The 19564-nt window shown below is 44.7% G+C and overlaps 1 protein-coding gene across 4 annotated transcripts in view; it reads left to right on the forward strand.

The window, feature by feature from the left end:
* MAN2A2 (mannosidase alpha class 2A member 2) overlaps nucleotides 1-16625 on the forward strand; it is a 52318-nt gene extending 35693 nt beyond the window's left edge. The window contains exons 6-23 of one of the 4 annotated variants that reach the window (XM_034435572.2): nucleotides 8444-8617; nucleotides 8922-9108; nucleotides 9282-9459; nucleotides 9554-9756; nucleotides 9846-10028; nucleotides 10105-10219; nucleotides 10319-10386; nucleotides 10511-10676; nucleotides 11122-11358; nucleotides 11446-11568; nucleotides 12474-12588; nucleotides 12671-12804; nucleotides 12900-13041; nucleotides 13209-13342; nucleotides 14134-14211; nucleotides 14395-14589; nucleotides 14707-14817; nucleotides 14956-16625. In XM_034435572.2, coding sequence (XP_034291463.1) covers nucleotides 8444-8617; nucleotides 8922-9108; nucleotides 9282-9459; nucleotides 9554-9756; nucleotides 9846-10028; nucleotides 10105-10219; nucleotides 10319-10386; nucleotides 10511-10676; nucleotides 11122-11358; nucleotides 11446-11568; nucleotides 12474-12588; nucleotides 12671-12804; nucleotides 12900-13041; nucleotides 13209-13342; nucleotides 14134-14211; nucleotides 14395-14589; nucleotides 14707-14817; nucleotides 14956-15111 — 2699 coding nt within the window. In that variant the 3' untranslated portion in view covers nucleotides 15112-16625. Of the gene's footprint in view, nucleotides 1-8443; nucleotides 8618-8921; nucleotides 9109-9281; nucleotides 9460-9553; nucleotides 9757-9845; nucleotides 10029-10104; nucleotides 10387-10510; nucleotides 10677-11121; nucleotides 11359-11445; nucleotides 11569-12473; nucleotides 12589-12670; nucleotides 12805-12899; nucleotides 13042-13208; nucleotides 13343-14133; nucleotides 14212-14394; nucleotides 14590-14706; nucleotides 14818-14955 lie in introns of all 4 variants that reach the window. The other 3 variants (XM_034435573.2, XM_087877837.1, XM_087877838.1) reach the window with 3 other exon arrangements.
* Nucleotides 16626-19564: the final 2939 nt, after the last annotated feature.

Genomic DNA, 19564 nt, shown 5'->3' on the forward strand with positions numbered 1-19564 from the left:
GCCTGGGTTTTCGCAAGGCTCATCAGAGCCTGCTATTCGACTGTATCGCCACAAAGCTTCCGGTCGAAAAGCTGGCCATTACCTCTTTGAAGGGAAGGTGGAGGCCGGGCCTGATGCAAAGCCACAGTTCCTTCCTTGATTTGATGGAGGAGGAGGTAAAATATCTTGAAGCCCAGGAAGTGTCTTGTTCCTGCCCCACCAACAAAGATTAGAGGCAGGGCCGGATTTAGATGAAAAGAGGCCCTAGGCTATTCCACTTATGAGGCCCTTTCACCAGTGGTGGGATTCAATTTTTTTAACAACAGGTTCTGTGGGCGTGGGGCTTGGCAATCAGGTGACTGGGTGGGCGTGGCTAGCTGGTCCCATGACTGTGTAGGCGTGGGTAGCTCGTCATGTGACCGGGTGGACGTGGCTATGTGCATAGGGACTACTCAGAGGGCTGAAAAAAGTCATTTCTGACTGGGCCTCGCACTTTTGACCGGTCCTCACACTTATGACCATCCTCACATTTATGCCCGTGCAGCTTTCTTAACAACCATGTCACTCATTTCACAACTGCTTCTCTTCACCATGGTGACAAGATAGGGCAAAAACGTAAAATGTGAGGACAGTCGTAAGTTCGAGGACTGGTCAAAAGTGCGAGGACCAGTCAAAAATAACTTTTTTAGCCCTCTGAGTAGTCCATATGCACAAAAGGACTACCCAGAGGGCTGAAAAAAGTGATTTCTGACAGGTCCTCGCACTTTTGACTGGTCTTCGCACTTATGACTGGTCATCATTTATGCCCATTGTAGCATTCTTAACAACCATGTCACTCATTTCACAACTGCTTCTCTTCACCATGGTGACAAGATAGGGCAAAAACGTAAAATGTGAGGACAGTCGTAAGTTCGAGGACTGGTCAAAAGTGTAAGGACCAGTCAGAAATAACTTTTTCAGCCCTCTGAGTAGTCCATATGCATAAAAGGATACAGCAATAGAGAGGGATGAAGGAAGGGAAGGGAAATTAGAGTAGGAGTGAGGGTAAGAGAGGGAGGAAGAGAGGAGGAGAAGGAGAAAGGAAGAGGAAGTAGGGAGGAGAAGAAGAGGGGGAGGAAGAGAAAGTAAGAAGGAAAGAAAAGAGAGAGGTGGTAGGTTTGAGGAGAAAGATTGCTGTACAATAAAAAAGATGAAAGGGAAGAAAGCCAACCCCAAACAAATATAAAGATATTAAGATAAAGAATGAATTGTTAAACTTTAAAGAATAAAAGAGAACAAATATGAATAAATAACAATAATTAGAAACACACATACAAACATACAATGTATTTTCTTTGAACAGAGTATTTGGCCGGTTCACAAATTTAAACAGTGTTTAGTCATTTCAATTAAATTTACAATTTCTATATTTCCTTTTTGCCATATTTATTCCTCATCTATTTTTGTAAAAAAAACAATATTACCCTTCATCCTCATCTCTAATCTTAATCAAATTCAATTTTTCCCTTCTATTCTATATTATACCCCTTCCCATTGTCATCTATTTTTATATCCATCCTCACATTGGTTAATTATGTAATATTAGTTGTTTAATATAAATTCAACATTTTAATATAAATCAATTAGTTATATAACTACCTTTTTTGTATATTAATCAATATGAACATGAATATTCCAATTATTTCCATGCAATCCAATTTCTTACAAATCAATTTATTATATTTACCAATAATAATAAACCAAATAATTTCCCCCATATATTCCTCCAAACCACAACTTAACCATTTCTGCTTTCAACACAATATACAATTAATAGTATCTCAATTATTACAATTCCCTAGTTAAATAGAGCTTTTTTTCTTTTGTGTTTTAAAATCCTGAACTCTCCTCTTTTTCCCTAAATTTCCCATTGTTTGCACGTACCTTTTTTGGTGAGGAAAAAGAAAAGAATTCTGCCTGCCTAATTTTCCAACCTTGCAGCAACAGCAAAGCAGTTTCAGTTTCGTTTCTGTTACGATATTTTCAGGATCAGACTCAATAAATAAGTTGAGAATTAGAAATTCAAATAAATCACTGTTTATTTACATAAGGCATTTTATATTCACTGAATATTCACAGATAGAAGCACAGAATGGACGTATGCAGCTCCTTATATATACAATGGGTGGAGCTAAATATGGGAGTGGTGAAATATGAATACATTAAGAGGTGAAGAATAAGTTAACCCCTGATACCCTGTTCATGTACTATTTACATAATGGAGAATAAGGCATTTACTTGTGACAAATCCCCCTCTAAATGCCGATTCGATATATTACAACAATTACATTCAGATTCAGAACAATATAAGACATGTAATTTAGAAGTCAAGTATTTATGTTGCTTAGACGGCAAAGGCTTTGTTAATATGTCAGCTATTTGCTCTGATATTTCGCAATGAACTGCTTTGATAAATCCATCTTGAGATAATTGTCTCACATGTTTAAACTTTATATCTATATGTCTGGACCTTTGTCCAATAGCATCAGACCTAGATATTTCGATAGCAGCTTTATTGTCTTCATGCATAATAAAAGGCAAAATGGGTTTCTTCCAAATGTCAGAAAGTAAATCGTTAAACCATACAAGGTTATTTGCTGCCTTAGATAGACAAACATATTCTGCCTCTGTTGTTGAAGTGGCTACTAGATCTTGTTTGCCAGTATACCAGTAAACTGGACAACCGTTAAGGAAGAATAAATAACCAGATGTGCTTTTTCTACATGAGGTATCGCCAGCCCAATCCGCATCGGCATAACATGTGAGGATGGGCTCTTTGACAGTATTAGGTTCCAATAACAAACAGAAGTCTAAACTATTCTTCAAGTACCTTAATATCCTTTTGACAGCTTCCCAATGGTATAGTGATGGTTTGCTTACGTGTCTGGACAATAAGTTGAGAGGCAAAACAATATCAGGTCTAGTCCAATTGGAGATATAAAGAAGTGAACCTATGACTGACCTGTAAAATGTATTATCTTTGAATTCAGGGGATGATTCGTCTGTATTCTTCAAAAAATCAGTTTGCATGGGAGTATCACAGGGCTTAGCATTACTTAAATTACATTTATTCAAGAGCTCTATGATTTTGTCCTTTTGAGAAAGCTTAAATCCCCTTCTGGTTTTACTGATTTGAACACCAAGATACTTATTTACTTTACCCAAAGATTTCAATGAAAAATGTTCATTCAGTTTTGTTACAAATGCCTCTCTCCTCTCTTTATGTTTACCTATGTACAAAATATCATCCACATAGATCAATACAAATTCTAGGGAATCATCCTCTTTTTTGACAAAGAAACAATTATCAGCAGTAGTGGCATTGAAATTCATAGTTTTGAGTACTTTTACTAAACAATCATACCATTTTTTACCAGATTGTTTCAACCCGTATAAACTTTTATTTAGTAACCAAGTTTCATTTTTGTTTGTGTATTGACTGTGGGGTGCCCTTACATATATTTCTTTATCTAATTTTGCGTGTAAATACGCAGTCTGTATGTCGTATTGGAACACATCGAGGTTGAGTGCTGATGCTATAACCAGAGCTGTCTTGACACTCTCTGTTCTTACTGTGGGGGAGTATGTATCTGTATAATCCTCGGGATATTTCTGTGCATAACCTTGTGCAACTAATCTAGCTTTGTATAGAGTATTGCCTCCCTCTAAATTTTTAATTTTATATATCCACCTAGTACCAATGATGGTTTTGTCCTTTGGTGCAATTGTAGGTGTGAATACATTTAGCCCTCGTAAACTATCCATCTCTTTAGTCATGGCTGATTCCCATTTTTTCTTTTCTTTAGGAGGAAGTTTTAACACTTCCTCATATGTGTTAGGTGTTGGTGATTCTCCATCCATATACATTACATAATCTTTGTATTTGTTTGGCACTTGGTTTCTGCTACTTCTGATTGCTCTCTCTGATTTACTATCATTGTCATGTAAATACCTTGCTTCCTTTTTAGTTAATGAATCTGTTCTTATTTTGTGTTGACTGTTTGTCCATGTTTTGATTTTATTTTTATGCGTGTTGTTACTATGTTCTTCTCTATTCCTTTTTTCTTGGAGTTTAGTGCCTGGGTTGGTGTTTGGGAATATTTCATTAAGATGTATTCTAGACCAGTTGGCCTGTTCATGGAACACAGCTGTTCTGGAAACTATAAATTTGTTATTACTGTCGATAAATCTGTATCCTTTTGTACCTGTCTCGTATCCCATGAATCTAAGTCTAAGTCTGCAGTGACTCCAAATACGTTCTCACCTTTGCGCCTCAATTGTTTAGGTATGTGTACGTCTGCAGTGACTCCAAATATGTGCATGTGTGCTAGTTTTGGTTTCCTGTTATACATTGCTTCATACGGTGTCTTATTTACAATACTGGACCAAGTTCTGTTTTGTGTGTAATTAGAATATTGTAGGGCTTCTGACCAGAATTGTTTACCTAAGCCAGCATCCTCTAATGTGCATCTAATCATGGTTTGTAATGTTGAGTTCTTTCTCTCTGCCACTCCGTTCTGGAATGCAGAAAATGGGCTAGATGTGTAATGTAACATTCCTTTGTCTTTTAGCCATTGGGAGAATTCCTTAGACATGAATTCACATCCCCTATCTGTCATGATTTGTTTTATTTTAATATTGTGTTGTGTTTCTATACGTTTGTAAAACTCCTTAAATTTCTGAAAGGTTTCATCTTTATGTTTTAATGTGTAAACAAATCCATAACGACTATAATCATCCACAATGGTTAGAAAGTAACGTTTTTTATAAGTAATTGATGGTGTTAATGGACCAACTAGATCCATGTGTACCAAATCAAAAATTTTGTTAGTTGATCTCGTTGACTTTCTAGGTCTGGGACTAGTTTTGAGTTTTGTAGATTTACATACTGAGCATTCCAAATAGTTTTCACAATTTTTTATTTTAACACCTTCTGCATGTTCAGTCATCTTTTGCACTACAGGAAAACTGGCATGTCCTAATTTCCTATGTAAGACATGAGCACATTCATAGTGAATTGGTTTACCTATTTTAGGTTTTTTTTCATTGTGTGTATCTTTGTGATTATGAGTTACTTCATGTTCCTCATTGTCACTGTTACTATTGTCTCCATTATCTATTTCATTGTCATCTTCCATATTTGAATCAATGTTGTTTAACCATTTCTCCTTTGTCATTAAATAAGGTAGACCTCCTTTGATTATTACTGTACCTATGTTTGTTCTGTTTTTCTCTAATGTTGCTTTTCCCTTTGAGAACACAATGTTAATGTCAGAATCTCTGCTTAGTTTTATTGCACTAAGTATGTTATGAGGTATTTCAGGTATTAGTAATACCCCCTCTACTTTTCCTAGGCCAGGTAAGATTACATTCCCTCTACCTATTACATGAACCTTTTCTTGATTAGCTACTTTGATTACAAATTTATCTTCTACAAAAGAAGATAATATATTTTTATTATTTGTAGTGTGATTAGTTGCTCCAGAATCAATAAGCCAATTGTTGTTCTCTGGTTGTTGTATGTTAATGTTGTCATGTTTGTTTAGCCCATTCAGTGAACCAGACTTTCTATCCTTTGAATTATCTCTGCCCCCTCTATGTTCTCTATAGTTGGGTGGACTTCTATACCTATGTCTATCAATGGAAGGTTGTCTGTTGTTGTACCTATTTCTATATTCTGACCTATGTCTTTCTCTTAGAATTTTAGGACAATCCCTCCTATTATGTTCTCTGGACCCACAATTGTGGCATCCAAATGGTTCATGATATCTTTCTTGAAATGCTACCTTTTTATATTGTTTGTGTTCTATGTGGTTGTTATAACGACTCCTCCTTGAATTGTCTTCAGCTATTAACTTGTTAGATAGACTTTCTATGGATAAGTATCCTAGATTGATTGTGTCTAAATGTGACATATAATTATCCCATGATGGGTCAAGTGAGTTGATGATAACACTTTTCATCGTTTGATCTGAAATTACCTCCCCCCTTAAGTGCAGTTCTGCTCTAATTTTGTTTAAAGATATTAAATGTTCACTTATGGTATCCCCTGGCTTTATCCTAGAAGAGAAGAAATCTTTAGACATTCTTGTGGTAGTGGCTACACTTTCACTGTGAAATAAATTAAACATGCATTGAATAATTTCTGAGACAGTCAGATTTTGCTTAATACTGTAATACATGGCAGGAGATACACTGGAAATTAATAAGAAGAATGCTCTATGGTGTAGGCAATCTAACTTTAGAGTCCAAGGTCTTTTTGGGGGGTTAGTAATAAAAAAGAGTAAGTTTTATTTCATAAAGACAACCTGGAGCTGCTGATACCATTCTTGCAAATTAATGCCATCTATTCTCAGCTTTGGGAAGTCATTGGGTAAATTCCCAACATTGTTGGGTCCATTACTTACAACCGGAGGTAGTCCGTGGTCTTGCAAATGTTGAAAGTTGCAAAACGGCGTGGGGATGCTCGCAACGAGTTTGCATGATTCTCTCCGCATCTCATGTCTTCTGAAGTTGTCTGCGTAGTCTTGCACATGCGCGTTGCTCATTTCGTTCCTGGAGTCATCGTGAGAGGTTCTCGCTGCTGCAGCTCCCTCGCTTTGTTCTTCTTCCGATGAATCAGTCTCCGGCTCGATCTTTGGAGTCCTGGTGATAGCGGGCGCTCGTTTTCTTTCGCTGAAGGCGGTGGTCCTTGGATTAGTCTGCGGCGTGGGGCGGTATCTGCAGGGCTCTCTGGGCTCAGGCGTCGGTGCTCTCGCCGTCTGGATAGGAGCGGGTAGATTTTGAGGCATTGGCTCGCTTGCTTGTTTTTTTGTTGATTTTTTAGTGATCTTCAGTTTCGGTCCAAATGCTGCAAAAAGCGTTTTCATTGCTGACTTTACTTGCATGTCTATTGAATCTTCTTTGTTCTCTGTGTCTGATTCTTCTGAGGTATATATTTTTTTCTCTTTCATTTTTGCATCGAGTAAGGCTTTTCGCGCCAGATATTTTGAATCCTGCTTTCTGATTGGCTCTGCTTCGCTCATCTTAGGGGTCTGTTGAAACCAAGATGGCTGCCATTTGAAATTTTGCGCGGGATTGTTGGTTTTCTTCTTTGTTGCGTTTTTATCTGCAAGCATATTACTCACTATTTTTGAGTCTTTTGATTTTTCAGTAGCGATGTGCTTCTCTCTCGCTGCTCCGTTGTTTTTTAGTATATCTTGGAGGTTCGCGACGAGACTTTCATCGCTCTTTTGGCTTTTTAAAAGTTTTAGTATCTCTGACCTGAGTTCGTTGTTTTCTATTTCGTTTTCTTCTTGGTCATCATCTTCATTTATTATTTCTTCGTCGTCTGTGGTATATTCTTCAGATTCTCTCGAAATTGCATTCGTGGACTCATCGATTATTTCTTGATCCGCTTCCATTTCTTTGCTGTATGCCCTGGTGTTGGGCCTATCTCTTTTAGACATGTTTAAGTTTTTATTGAGTCAATTCAACCATCCTCTGCTACCAGATTGTTACGATATTTTCAGGATCAGACTCAATAAATAAGTTGAGAATTAGAAATTCAAATAAATCACTGTTTATTTACATAAGGCATTCTATATTCACTGAATATTCACAGATAGAAGCACAGAATGGACGTATGCAGCTCCTTATATATACAATGGGTGGAGCTAAATATGGGAGTGGTGAAATATGAATACATTAAGAGGTGAAGAATAAGTTAACCCCTGATACCCTGTTCATGTACTATTTACATAATGGAGAATAAGGCATTTACTTGTGACAGTTTCTTTGCAAGGAAGCAGAAGAGCCCTGAGCAAAACAGCGGAGACAAATCAGCTGAGAGCCGGGAGGCCAATTAGCCTATGCTGAAGCTCCGTGGGCCAATAAAATTACAAAAAAAACCACCGAACCCTTTGTTAAATTGCTGGCTCCCCGCCCCCCCCCCCCGCCCCCAGAATCCCGCCACTGTGTAGGCCCCTCTTGATCTTGAGGCCCTAGGCTGAAGCCTAGTTAGCCTATAGGAAAATCCGGCCCTGATTAGAGGAAACAGCGAAGGCACAAATCTTAGGCTGAGTCTGCACAGACCTGCCTCTGAAGACATGTCAATTGAGGAATACGCCTCAATTGGTGAGGTGATCCTGACTGCCCCATCCACCATCTGAGTGGATTGAGGCCATTTGCCACCCCCACCCCCAGTCTTTATTTGCCTCTCCTTGCATTTGAAGGGGAGTAGCCCCCTTGACTTTGTCTGCAAAGGCCGAGGATGGGGGGAGATGCAAGACATGTCATTGGGAAACAGTATGGGAACCGCAGGAACTCTCCCAAATCTGGGAAACCCCCCAACAAGCCTTTCTCTCCTCCTGCCAGTGAGGATGTTGCCTTGGCGGGGCAGGACGACTGCAGCTGGCCTCGGGATTGTTTCCTCTCTCTTTGGCAGGGGTGACGCCACGCTCTGGCTGGGCAGTGGATCCCTTTGGTCACAGCGCCACAATGCCTTATCTCCTGCGCCGGGCTAACCTGACAAGCATGCTCATCCAGCGGGTCCACTATATCATCAAGAAGCACTTCGCAGCTACCCAGAACCTGGAGTTCATCTGGAGGCAGAGCTGGGGTGAGGCCCTAGGGACCCTGCTTTGCGCTCACTCTTCTTCCCCAAGGACCGTGGCAGCCCCCTTGGAATTTTTTATTTGTATCCCACCTTTATTAATTTTACAAATAGCTCAAGGTAGCAAATGTATCCAACACACCTTCCTTCTCTTCCTATTGCCCTCCCCCTCAACCACAGAGCCTGCCTCTTTCCCCAGCAGCTAGGATGTGCTCCCCCCCCCCATGTCACTCCACTAGGCTGCTTTGGTCCATGCGGGGGCTGTTTGGTCAGACGGGAGCATGAATCTCTGATTTGCCTCCTCCCCCAGATCCGGATTCCAGTACAGACCTCCTCTGCCACATGATGCCTTTCTACAGTTACGATGTGCCCCACACTTGTGGGCCTGACCCAAAAATCTGCTGCCAATTTGACTTCAAGAGGCTGCCAGGTGGGCGCATCAACTGCCCCTGGAAAGTCCCTCCCAAGGCCATCACCAGTAGCAATGTGGCCGAGCGGTGAGTGACTGAGAGGGGGTCGGGACCAGCCCTGCCTCTCAAACACACTTGCAGCCCTTCCTGCTTTCTTCCTCGCAACCTTCATGCCTATCTGCTCTTGCCCTGCTCTCTCTCCCTGCTTCCCAAGCAGGCTCAGGGGCCTTGTCAGCCAGCCTGGCTTCCTCCCTTCCCAGGGCACAGCTTCTGCTTGACCAGTACCGGAAGAAGTCCAAGCTGTTCCGAAGCAGTGTCCTGATGGTGCCCCTGGGAGATGACTTCCGCTACGACAAGCCCCAGGAATGGGATGCCCAGTTCCTCAATTACCAGCGTCTCTTTGACTTCTTGAATGCTCGCCCAGAGCTGCACGTGCAGGTGTCCTGACTAGTCTTGGGGAAGGAGGATAAAGGCGGGGTGGGATGGTGCTTTGCTAAGGTCCTGGCCTCTGACATGATGCTCTCTCCTGCAGGCCCAGTTCGGGACACTGTCAGACTATTTTGATGCCCTCTACAAGCAGATGGGCATTGTCCCTGGCATGCGCCCACCTGGCTTCCCGGTGCTCAGTGGGGACTTTTTTTCCTACGCAGACCGGGAAGACCACTACTGGACAGGCTACTACACTTCCCGGCCTTTCTATAAGAGCATGGGCCGAGTGCTCGAGGCCCATCTCCGGTAAGTGGCCTGCTGAGGAGGAGGGGCTCTGCTGGGGAATCATATCCCAGCACTGCACACCTAATGGCCTCTTTGCCCTGTTGTCACAGGGCTGCCGAGACCTTATACAGCTTGGCTCTGAGTCACGCCCGCCATGCTGGCATGGAGAGTAGGTACCCACTGTCCGATTATGCCATGCTCACAGATGCCCGGCGCAATCTGGGGCTCTTCCAGCATCACGATGCTATTACTGGCACTGCCAAGGAAGCAGTAGTGGTGGACTATGGTGTCAGGTACGAGTAAACTGCTGGATCGGGGCAACAGAGCTTAGCTTCATGCCTGGTTGACCTTCTCCTTGTTCCATCACAGACTGCTTCACTCGCTGATGAATGCCAAGAAGATCATCATCAATGCTGCCCATTACTTGGTCCTGGCAGACAAAGAGGCCTACCACTACGACATGGCAATGCCCTTCCTTGGCACAGTGAGCTCTCTCATCTCCCTCTGCCTTTATGCCTGGAGGAATGTTAGCAAAGGGGTGGGGACCCATTTGGGACATGCTCTGTCTCCTTCTTCCTTCCAGGATGAGACCCGTCTCAATCAGGACTCCCTGCCAGAGAAAATGGTGATCAAATTGGATGCCACACCCAGGTGGGAGAAGGCAGGGGGGAAGTGCTGCCAGCCAGGGAAAGTGGGGTCCAGCAACAGTCCGGACTGAATTCTGCTCCTGGTGGAGCCAGGGAAAGAGCTTGCTAACTTCTCTGCCATCTTGCAGGTTTGTGGTGGTATTCAACCCCCTGGAGCAAGAGCGCTTGACTGTGGTGTCCCTGCTGGTGAACACCCCTTGGATCTGTGTCCTGAATGAGGAAGGAGAGCCCCTTGCGGTGCAGCTCAGTGCCCAGTGGCAGTCTGCCACAGACATGGTGCCTGATGTCTTCCAGGTAGTTTGGGAGAATTGGCAGGGAAGATGGGAATGACAGAGGCAAATCTTGTAAGATCTACAGAGTAGTGGTGAAATTCAGCCGGCTCTATCTGGATCACACGATCCGGTAGCGCCAGTGGCGGGAGGCTCTGCGCAGGTGTGGAGGAGGCACACGCAAGCATAGCAAGACGCGTGCGCACTTACATTTGCGAACCGGTAGCAAAGGTAAGTGAATACCACCCCTGCTACAAAGAGCAGGTTATCATGTATCACCTTCCATCTTATGTCCCAAGTTCTTGAGGGAGGGGGCACGGAGGTGTGTGGATGCTTGGCCTTCTCCCTGAGAGGCTCCACCGCAAACTTTATGGAAGAACCTTGCTCTGGTCTTAGCATTCGTTGCGTGGACAGATTGGCCTGGAAGGACTAAGGGCCTCTGCCAGGCTTATTTTATTCTTCATTGACAGGTGTCTGTCATGATACGCCTGCCAGCACTGGGCCTCACCATCCTGCAATTGATCAAATCTTTTGATAGCCACAACACGCTGAAATCTTCAGTGCGCCTCTTCCTGCATGGCCATGACTTCGTTGGGCATAAGAATGAAGCCGTCCCTGTACAGGTTCTGTCCACCGCCACAGATGATTTCTGCTTGGAGAACCAGCACATGAGAGCTTGTTTCTCAGGGCCGAGTGGCTCCCTCAAGGTGATCTGCAGAGAGGACAAGCTGGAGGGAAAAGGGGAGGGCAGGGGGAGGAAATGCACTAACTAGTGCTCGGCTTGTTGACTGCAGAGTGTGCATCATGTTGGTGACAAACAGGAGCAGCAGCTGAGCAGCCAGTTCCTTGTCTACGGGACCCGGACGACCAAGGACAAGAGCGGTGCCTATCTTTTCCTGCCCGATGGTGAAGCCAAGGTCTGAGTGGACTGCCTGGGCTGGGGTTGCTTACCTTTACCTGGAAAAGGGTGAAGACGGAAGTAGTCCTCACTTGGACAACCTGCTGAGCCTGCATCTTAGATGTCTGCCATGAAACGTGATGCTTGGCTGGCTTCCAAAAGGGTGGGATCAAGTCATGGAGGTCCTGGTCATCTCCTGGGAGACTTGCTTGGGTACCTGGTTGGCCGCTGGGAGAGGAGATCACTGAATGAGATGGGCCGGGGGAACCTGATGCAGCTGGGGTTGCTTAGGATGGATGCTGCCTCATGGCTTTCCAAATGGGCATGAAACACTGCCTTTCTTATCCCCAGGGATGGGAGGGCAGCCTATGTGGGAGATGGGAGACCCTTTTCTGTCCATTTCCAATATGAGAGAAGCAGCTGTATTGCCCAGGCCAACCCATCTTCAATCTGCAAGCAGCCTCTGTGCCTCCCTGTCTGCTGATGGGGAGGTGGGTGAGGGGCTGCACTGATTCCAACCATGGCTGCACTGACAGAGTGGCTGCCTGCCTGCTGAGTTCGGCCATGGATGGCATTGGGCTCCTGCTTTCACGTCAGCAGTGCTTGCCTGACTTTGATGGATGACCTACTCATCTCTTCTCTGGAGAAAACGCTCTGCCTAATACTTGATAGGTGCTTAAGAGGGTTTAAGGGTTCATGGCTTTCAGAACAGCTGTTGTTGCTGCTGCTTCTGCTTTTTTGAGTCTGGGATTTTTCCAAAAAAGTTTAATTGTTAACATTTTCAAATATGCACCTTTGTGTAATTGTTTTTAAATTGCATTATGTAGTACCATTAAAAACTAGCAAAAGGCAGCCAAGAAATAGATGAAGCTGGATCAGAGCCACTTCCCCGCTTGCATTGGCTCCCTGTTTTCTTCTTTGTAGCCCTACACCCCCAAGGACCCTCCAGTGGTGCGGGTGACCGAGGGGCCCTTTTTTTCAGAGGCAGCCATTTACTATCAGCACATCCAGGAAGTGGTCCGACTCTACAATGTGCCAGGTGAGAACTTTGGCCGTGCTGCAGGAGGGGATGTGGCTGCGCAGAGTGGTGTAGTCACCTCATGTTGCGTCTCTGGCCACAGGGGTTGATGGCCTCTCTCTGGAGATCTCCTGCCTGGTCGACATTCGTGACCACGTCAACAGGGAGCTGGCCCTGCGCTTCAGCAGCAGCATTGAGAGTAAGGGCAGGTTCTTCACTGACCTGAATGGCTTTCAGGTAAAGAACTGGCAGAAGCTTGAACAATCCTTTACACACACCCCCACCCCCCGGTGCAGCTGGAGAAGCCACCAGCATGTTTGCCTGTCCCGCAGATCCAGCCCCGGCAGTACCTGAAGAAACTGCCACTCCAGGCCAACTTCTATCCCATGCCAGTCATGGCCTACATCCAGGATAACCAGCACCGCCTGACTCTGCACACAGCCCAGGCCTTGGGAGTGTCCAGCCTTAGCAGTGGTGAGTGTAATGGAATGGGTACAGAACCACCCAGTGCCCAGTCTGGGAAAAAGGCCAGGAGGATGAGGGCTGTGCCTGAGGCATGGGAGAAGTCAAGAGGGATCCTGATTGTGGCATGGGGCACCAACTAACTGGGGTTTTTTGCTTTCTCTCCACCCAATTGGCAGGCCAGCTGGAGGTGATTTTGGACCGGCGTCTCATGCAAGATGATAACCGTGGACTAGGACAAGGTCTGAAGGACAACAAGCGGACCTGCAACCGCTTCCGCCTCCTGCTGGAACGATTCAGCTCGGCAAACAAGGTAGGAAGTCCCGGAGCTCCCTAGCTGGATCGGGCCTCCTTCCTTGCCTGGGATTTCTTGGGGAAACCTTTTCAGTGCCTGCAGATAGGTCTCATTGAGCTGGACATTCAGAAGGGCTTGGGAAAATGATCTTAAATCCATCCTTGAGCAAAACTTGTTTCTTGCCATCGAGCCCCCAACTGATTTTCTCCTTTGACTTTGGAAGGCAGAGCAGTCCTGTCCATGCTCCTTGTGTGGAAGGTCACCCACCTAATCTGTTGCCAAAGAAGCAGCCCTGTGGCCTTTCCTCTTGCCACCATCCCTTCTGCATTACTGCTGTCTCCTTTTCTACCAGGAGAAATGCAAAACATTTCCTCTCTGTTTCCAAAGAGAAAGTGGAAGGCATTCCTCTCTCCCAGTCAATGGTCGGCATTTCGTAGTTGGGTGGCCTCCAGTTGAGAACAGAAGTGACAGAGAAAAGAAGATCCATCAGTAACAAGGAGGAGATTAAAAGAGAGAGAGAGAGAGCTTTCTATTGGGAATAAATATAAATAGAGATCTGTCTAAGATATATTAGACCTAACAGAGGGGCTAAGAGCAAGGGGAATAAAGGAAGCCCAAGAGAGAAGGCAGGAATCCAGACAGAAGGCAGGAAGTGCGGGAAGGTGAATCAGCCCCAGGAAGCACATGGATACAGAGCAGGTATGCTGAGGGAATGACCAGTCCATGAGAGGTGTAGGTCTGAGCAGTGACATTCACTCTGGTAACCTACCTATTCTCATCGCCCCCTCCTCCCCTCCCCCGTCCCCCAGAGCTCCAGCTTCTTTTCCAAACTGGCCTCCATGCTGAGAGACTTGGTCTTCCCCAGCAGCAAGGTTGAAAGCCCAGAGGTAAAATCTGGTCTTGTGGTGTAGTCTGGCCTTTCCCTGCCCTGTTGGTGTGTGTGTGTGTAAGCTCAGCCTAATGCTTAGTAGCCAATAGTTTAGCAACTGTAGAGGCTCCTTTGGGCTCATCTGAGGCCGAGGCTCCACAGCTTGTGTGGCAGTGTCCATCTTCTCTCATTCTTGCTGCAGGCCCAGGAGAATCAGCCCACCAGCTTCCCGTCTCTGCTCAGCCACATCACCTCCATGCACCTGAATGCGGAGGTTCTGACCATGCCGCTTGTCCAGGAAAAACTGCCCCCTCCAGCACTGAGGTCTTTTGCACCATTTTCAATCACAGTGCCCTGCGACTTCCACCTTCTCAACCTTCGAACGTTGCAAGGAGAGGTGAGGAAAGAAGCCCAGCCCTCAGCCTAGACAACCTTTGCCTGGTTCCCAGCCTTCTCTGCCTGCTGAGCAGAAGCCTTGGGCTTTCAGGTGGTACACAGGCTTTCTTCTTCCCAGGATGAGGCTTTGCCGTCTGCTGAGACAGCTCTGATACTGCACCGGAAGGGCTTCGACTGTGGCCTGGAGGCCAGGAATCTGGGCTTCAATTGTACCACCACCCAGGGCGTGGTATGTCTGGATGTTCTTGGTTGCCTTGGAGTGGATGTTTGCTAGCGGGGGGAGTTTGTATGAAGTTGCTTTAGGAAATTAAGGGGAGCTTGGGTTGCTGGGCGTTTGTACCCTCAGCTTTTGCCTCTTGCTCTCCAGCTGTCCCTAGGCAGCCTATTCCAGAGCCTGAACCTGATCTCCCTGCAGCCCTCTTCTTTGACACTGATGTATCCACTGCCCACGGCCTCCCCCAACAGCACCACCATTCACCTTGACCCCATGGAGATTGCCACCTTCCGCCTTCGTCTCGGATAGCCTGAGCCCTTCATTGGGAATTTCTGCATATGGACCTTCTTCCTCCTCTGGCACAGCTGCCCAAAAGGGTGCTGCTCCATACCAAGGACGAGACCCTCGGGCAGCTGTGTCCTTTGATGCTGCAGAAATTGCCCGGGGTGCTGCCTGTGTCTGGAGGACTTGTGGCACTGCTTCCAGAATTTGGTTCTAGCTTGGCATGGAAGGCAGCGGACTATGCTGCAAGGAGAGATGGTGGACGTTGTTTGAGCAGCACTGAAGACCCCACTTCTGCTCTTCCCTGGCTTCAGAAACCATCTGTGCATTTGGTTTGACCAATCCTGAACATGCAGAACAGGTGCAGTGTGTGGCAAACACTAGAACAGAGGATGGGCCAAGTGACGTTCCTGCAGCTTGAAGCAAAGCCCTCATCTCTGGGTGCTCACTTCCTCCAGAAAGCAGAGGCGAGGCTTGCAAGCAAGGGTTGGGTGACAATTTGCTCAGGGTTGGGAAGCATCTCCCCATATTTTTTTCTAGAGGATGGAGTGTTTCCCCACAGTGTGAATTCTCAAGAGAAATGCTGACTACATTCATACTCTGAGGTTTTTCTTCCAGAGGGAAGGAAAAAGCACATTGCTGCTGCAGTTTGATCCAAGACAACCTTTAGCTAGCGCAAGGCTGAGTCTGCTGAAGGCCTTTTCATTATGGATGAAGTCAGGAAACCACCTGGACATTTCTGCTCCCTGTCCTGCCTTGAATCCAAGAGGAAAGCCTGCGGCTGTGTTGTGCTTAGTAAGAGCCAGCTGGCTCGGTGTTCCTTTCTGAAGGTGAAGCCAGCAGTGCCAGCCCAGCTACACAAGTGCAGAGCACGCAGCTGAGGAGCAGCTCCTGCCCCAACTGCCCTGTCTTCCTGGCCAACAGGCTCCCAAGCAAACCTTTGGGATGTGCCACCTGGGGTCTTGTGTGCATTTTTGCATGGCACTTGTGTGCACAGCCCACATGCTTCATTTATGGCTCAGTGTGTCATGCAAACCGAGAAAACACATTGGAATAAACCATGATACAGCTGACTCTGGGCTAGTATACTTTGTGAAGAAAGCCCTGGCTCTTGCAAATCTGGTGGGATTGAGCCCTGCAGGACTTGTCGTATTACTCAGAATACCAGTTTTGATTTTAGGAGCTCCTCCTAAAATCAGGCACTTGCCTCAAGGAGGTTTCCAATTGCCATGAGGGCAACCGCTTCATTTCTGCAGGGTTGTCTCTGTGACAGGCTGTTCTTTGGATGTAGTATGTTTACAAACAGATGGGTAGACCACAGGACCTTAAGAGGTCTACTTACCCATAGGCAGTTTTCAGCATGTAATGCAAGAGTTGTATTTAATGCATATGGCAAATGCTGAGAAACCTAAATTAGACCTTAGAATCTTTTGGTTTTCAGGGATGTTGATTATGTGAGGAAGAGGAGAAAGCAAGCTACTGTTTTCTGTGTTGCTCAATTTGTGCTGCATTAACTCAAATGAACAGGATGTGAAAGTGCACCCTTTGTGTCTTGTCTTTACAATAATTGCTGTGGGAGGTGGGGAGGGACCAGGAATTCATCAAGTAGAAGTGGACTCAGTCGCCCTGCTCCGGATGTCCCTCAGCCAACAGAGCCAGTGAATGGGTTAGAATCAGGAAAATCAGGTATCTGGAATAAGAAACAGGGTTGCTCCAGTTCCCAAGATTTGTGAAACATTCAGTGGACGTATATAGCAATAAAAATAGCACTTATGACTTATATACCGCTTCACAGAGCTTTACAGCCCTCTCTAAGATGTTTAGAGTCAGCATATTGTCCCCAACAATTTGGGTCCTCATTTTACTGACTTCGGAAGGATGGAAGGCTGAGACAACCTTGAGCCTAGTGAGGTCCTTGCGCTAATTCTGAGGCACAGCCAGCTTTAACAAAAGCCAAATAGGCTTCTGGTGTTTACTACAGCTGTGCAGTATTCCAGATCCCAACTGTTAATTCCTAGTGCACATAGATTAACAGACCACATCCATTGGCAGCTCCATAAAGAAGTTACAGGTTTTCTCAAGATTTAAACACGTTTTGGTTTAAAGAGATAGCAAAAAGTCCAACGTGTAGACCACACATGGCCCAATTTTCCTTGAAAACCTGAATCACTGCATAGATCTAGTATTTATTTTGTGATTCTCCTTTATTCCTTCATCTTAGGAATTGTGCAGTTCTGGCTGAGATCCCAAAAGTTGGAGGGATAGGCAAGAAAAATGTAATTCTAGGAAAAGATTGAAGTATGGCATTCTGACAGTCAAGCTAGTATGTGGCAACACTCAGGACAAAACTACAGCTCTTTTTGTGAAAGGCTCAGCACAAAATAAGGGGTGTACATTACAACCCACCACAAAGCAGAGCTTTGACTCTTTTGGTTCCTTACCTACTGAAATTTAAAAAAATATTTTGGCAGTAGTTGCCAGTCTTAACTCAATATGGGCCTACCTTTCCCGATCCTTGCAAATTTGGGCTGTTTGCTTGTGGTTTTAGTTATGTGCCCCTTTCAATTTTTTTTAAATATTTGATATTTTTTTATCCCTTAATTTGTCAGATAGTTCTTTATGCAATATGCTGGTCTCATGAGGTGTCTTGTTTTCTTTCTTTGTGGTGGTGTTTTTGCTTGGATCATTATCCCATTTTTCAGGGTATTCCAAACATCTGGAACTATTTTTCCTTTTAGGATTTTCATCCATGGAATTCTTCCTAGTTTTTCTCTTAGCCTGTTGAAGTCTGCTCTCTTAAACTCTACAATAGTAGTCTGACTTGGTTCAGTTACCTAGTTGTATTGTAGTTGCACTATGGTGAATTCGAGTATGAGATGGCTACTCTCCCCCAAAGTTCCTATAGCTTCTACTTCCTCAACCATTTCATCCCTATTAGTAAGGATTAAGTCCCTCTAGTTTCCTCCTTTACCTTTTGTGTGACAAAGTTCTCAGCTAGGCACATCAGGAACCTGTTTGATCTTCCACTACCTGCAGTTTCCCCCCAATGTTGTCAGGGTAGTTAAAAGTCTTCCATTAGTACTGTGACATATTTCCTGCACACTTCAGCTAACTTAGCAAAGGGTTAATCTACTTCCTCTGTGTGGTCTGTAGACACCTATGGCTATATTATTTATTTTTCCTCTAACATTTAGCCAAATACTTCTAAGGGGGCTTTCTATAAAGGGGTAATATTTCCTGACATAACAATGCAACCCCCCTCCTTTGTTAGGTCTGTTTGTTCTGAACAATTTATATCCTTCCAGTTGTGTGTTCCAATTATGTGTTTTGTCCTACCGAGTTTCAGTAATAGCTACAATATGGTATTTGCCCTCATATATTAGGATTTCAAGTTCTGTTCCCCATATGGTGAGCATTTATATGCAGGCATTTGAACCCTTTATGGTTGACTCTGGGCTTGCTTCCTCTGTATCTTCCAAACTAATTATATGCTTCTTCGCTACTCACTTTCTCCTTACATGGCTGTGTAGGGCTTTCTGCTTTGGGTTTAGTCTTATAATTTGGTCTCCTTCACCCTGTAGTTTTACTTCAAAGCCCTTTGGACATGCTGAGCCAGTTGTTTCCCAAATACATTGACAGTCTTGAAATGCAGTTTTTCTCTTGCTTAGAAGTCCTTCCTGTAGGCTCCAGTATAGCCCTTCCTACACCCTAATCAATAATGTAGAAAGCCAAACTTCTCACAATATCACCATCATTTGAGCCAATGGTTTACTTCTAAAATCCTCCATTCACTCATTAGTTTATGCCTTTTTGTCAGACATATAGATAAGAAAACAATTTGGGCAGCAAGATCCTTTGCTTTTCTGCCTAATTGTTCATAGACCTTGGAAATTGATTTCAGACTCTTAGTTACATGAAAGAGGAGAAAGGGCTAATATTGATGAATGTATCTTGATGAACTTATCTTTTATTTTATGTACACTGAGAGCATATGCACCAAGACAAATTCCTTGTGTGTCCAATCACACTTGGCCAATAAAATTCTATTCTATTCTAATAATAGGTGGGCTTAAGTGTAATAACCAGCCTGTCACATCTTTAGTCTTTGAACCTGTGAGCCAATTTCCTTCCTTAAAGAAATTGGTCTACAAATTGATGACTCTGTTCCTCTTGAGTAATGAGTCACCAATGCATGCCTTTTCCTTCCTCCTCTGGGGATGTCCGAGCTACTTCATTTCTTATCACTGGAACACTTGACTGACTCGTTTCTTCAAGTGTCTGCATGTTTCCTTCCTGGAGAAGGATACAAAAGTGGCTTCTTCCAGCTTTGATTTCTGCAAGTCATAATTCCTGCTTTTTTGAAATCTTAGCTCCCCTCAGAGTTAAAACAGATGCTGAGGCAAGTAGGCCGGCTTTGCCCAGTCCAAGACCAGCTTTGGCAAAGGCCTGCTACATCAGCCAGGACCTTCATCAAAAGGCA

Source organism: Pantherophis guttatus, chromosome 13 (genome assembly GCF_059756535.1).
Source record: "Pantherophis guttatus breed Tessera chromosome 13, ASM5975653v1, whole genome shotgun sequence".
Taxonomy (NCBI): Eukaryota; Metazoa; Chordata; class Lepidosauria; order Squamata; family Colubridae; genus Pantherophis; species Pantherophis guttatus.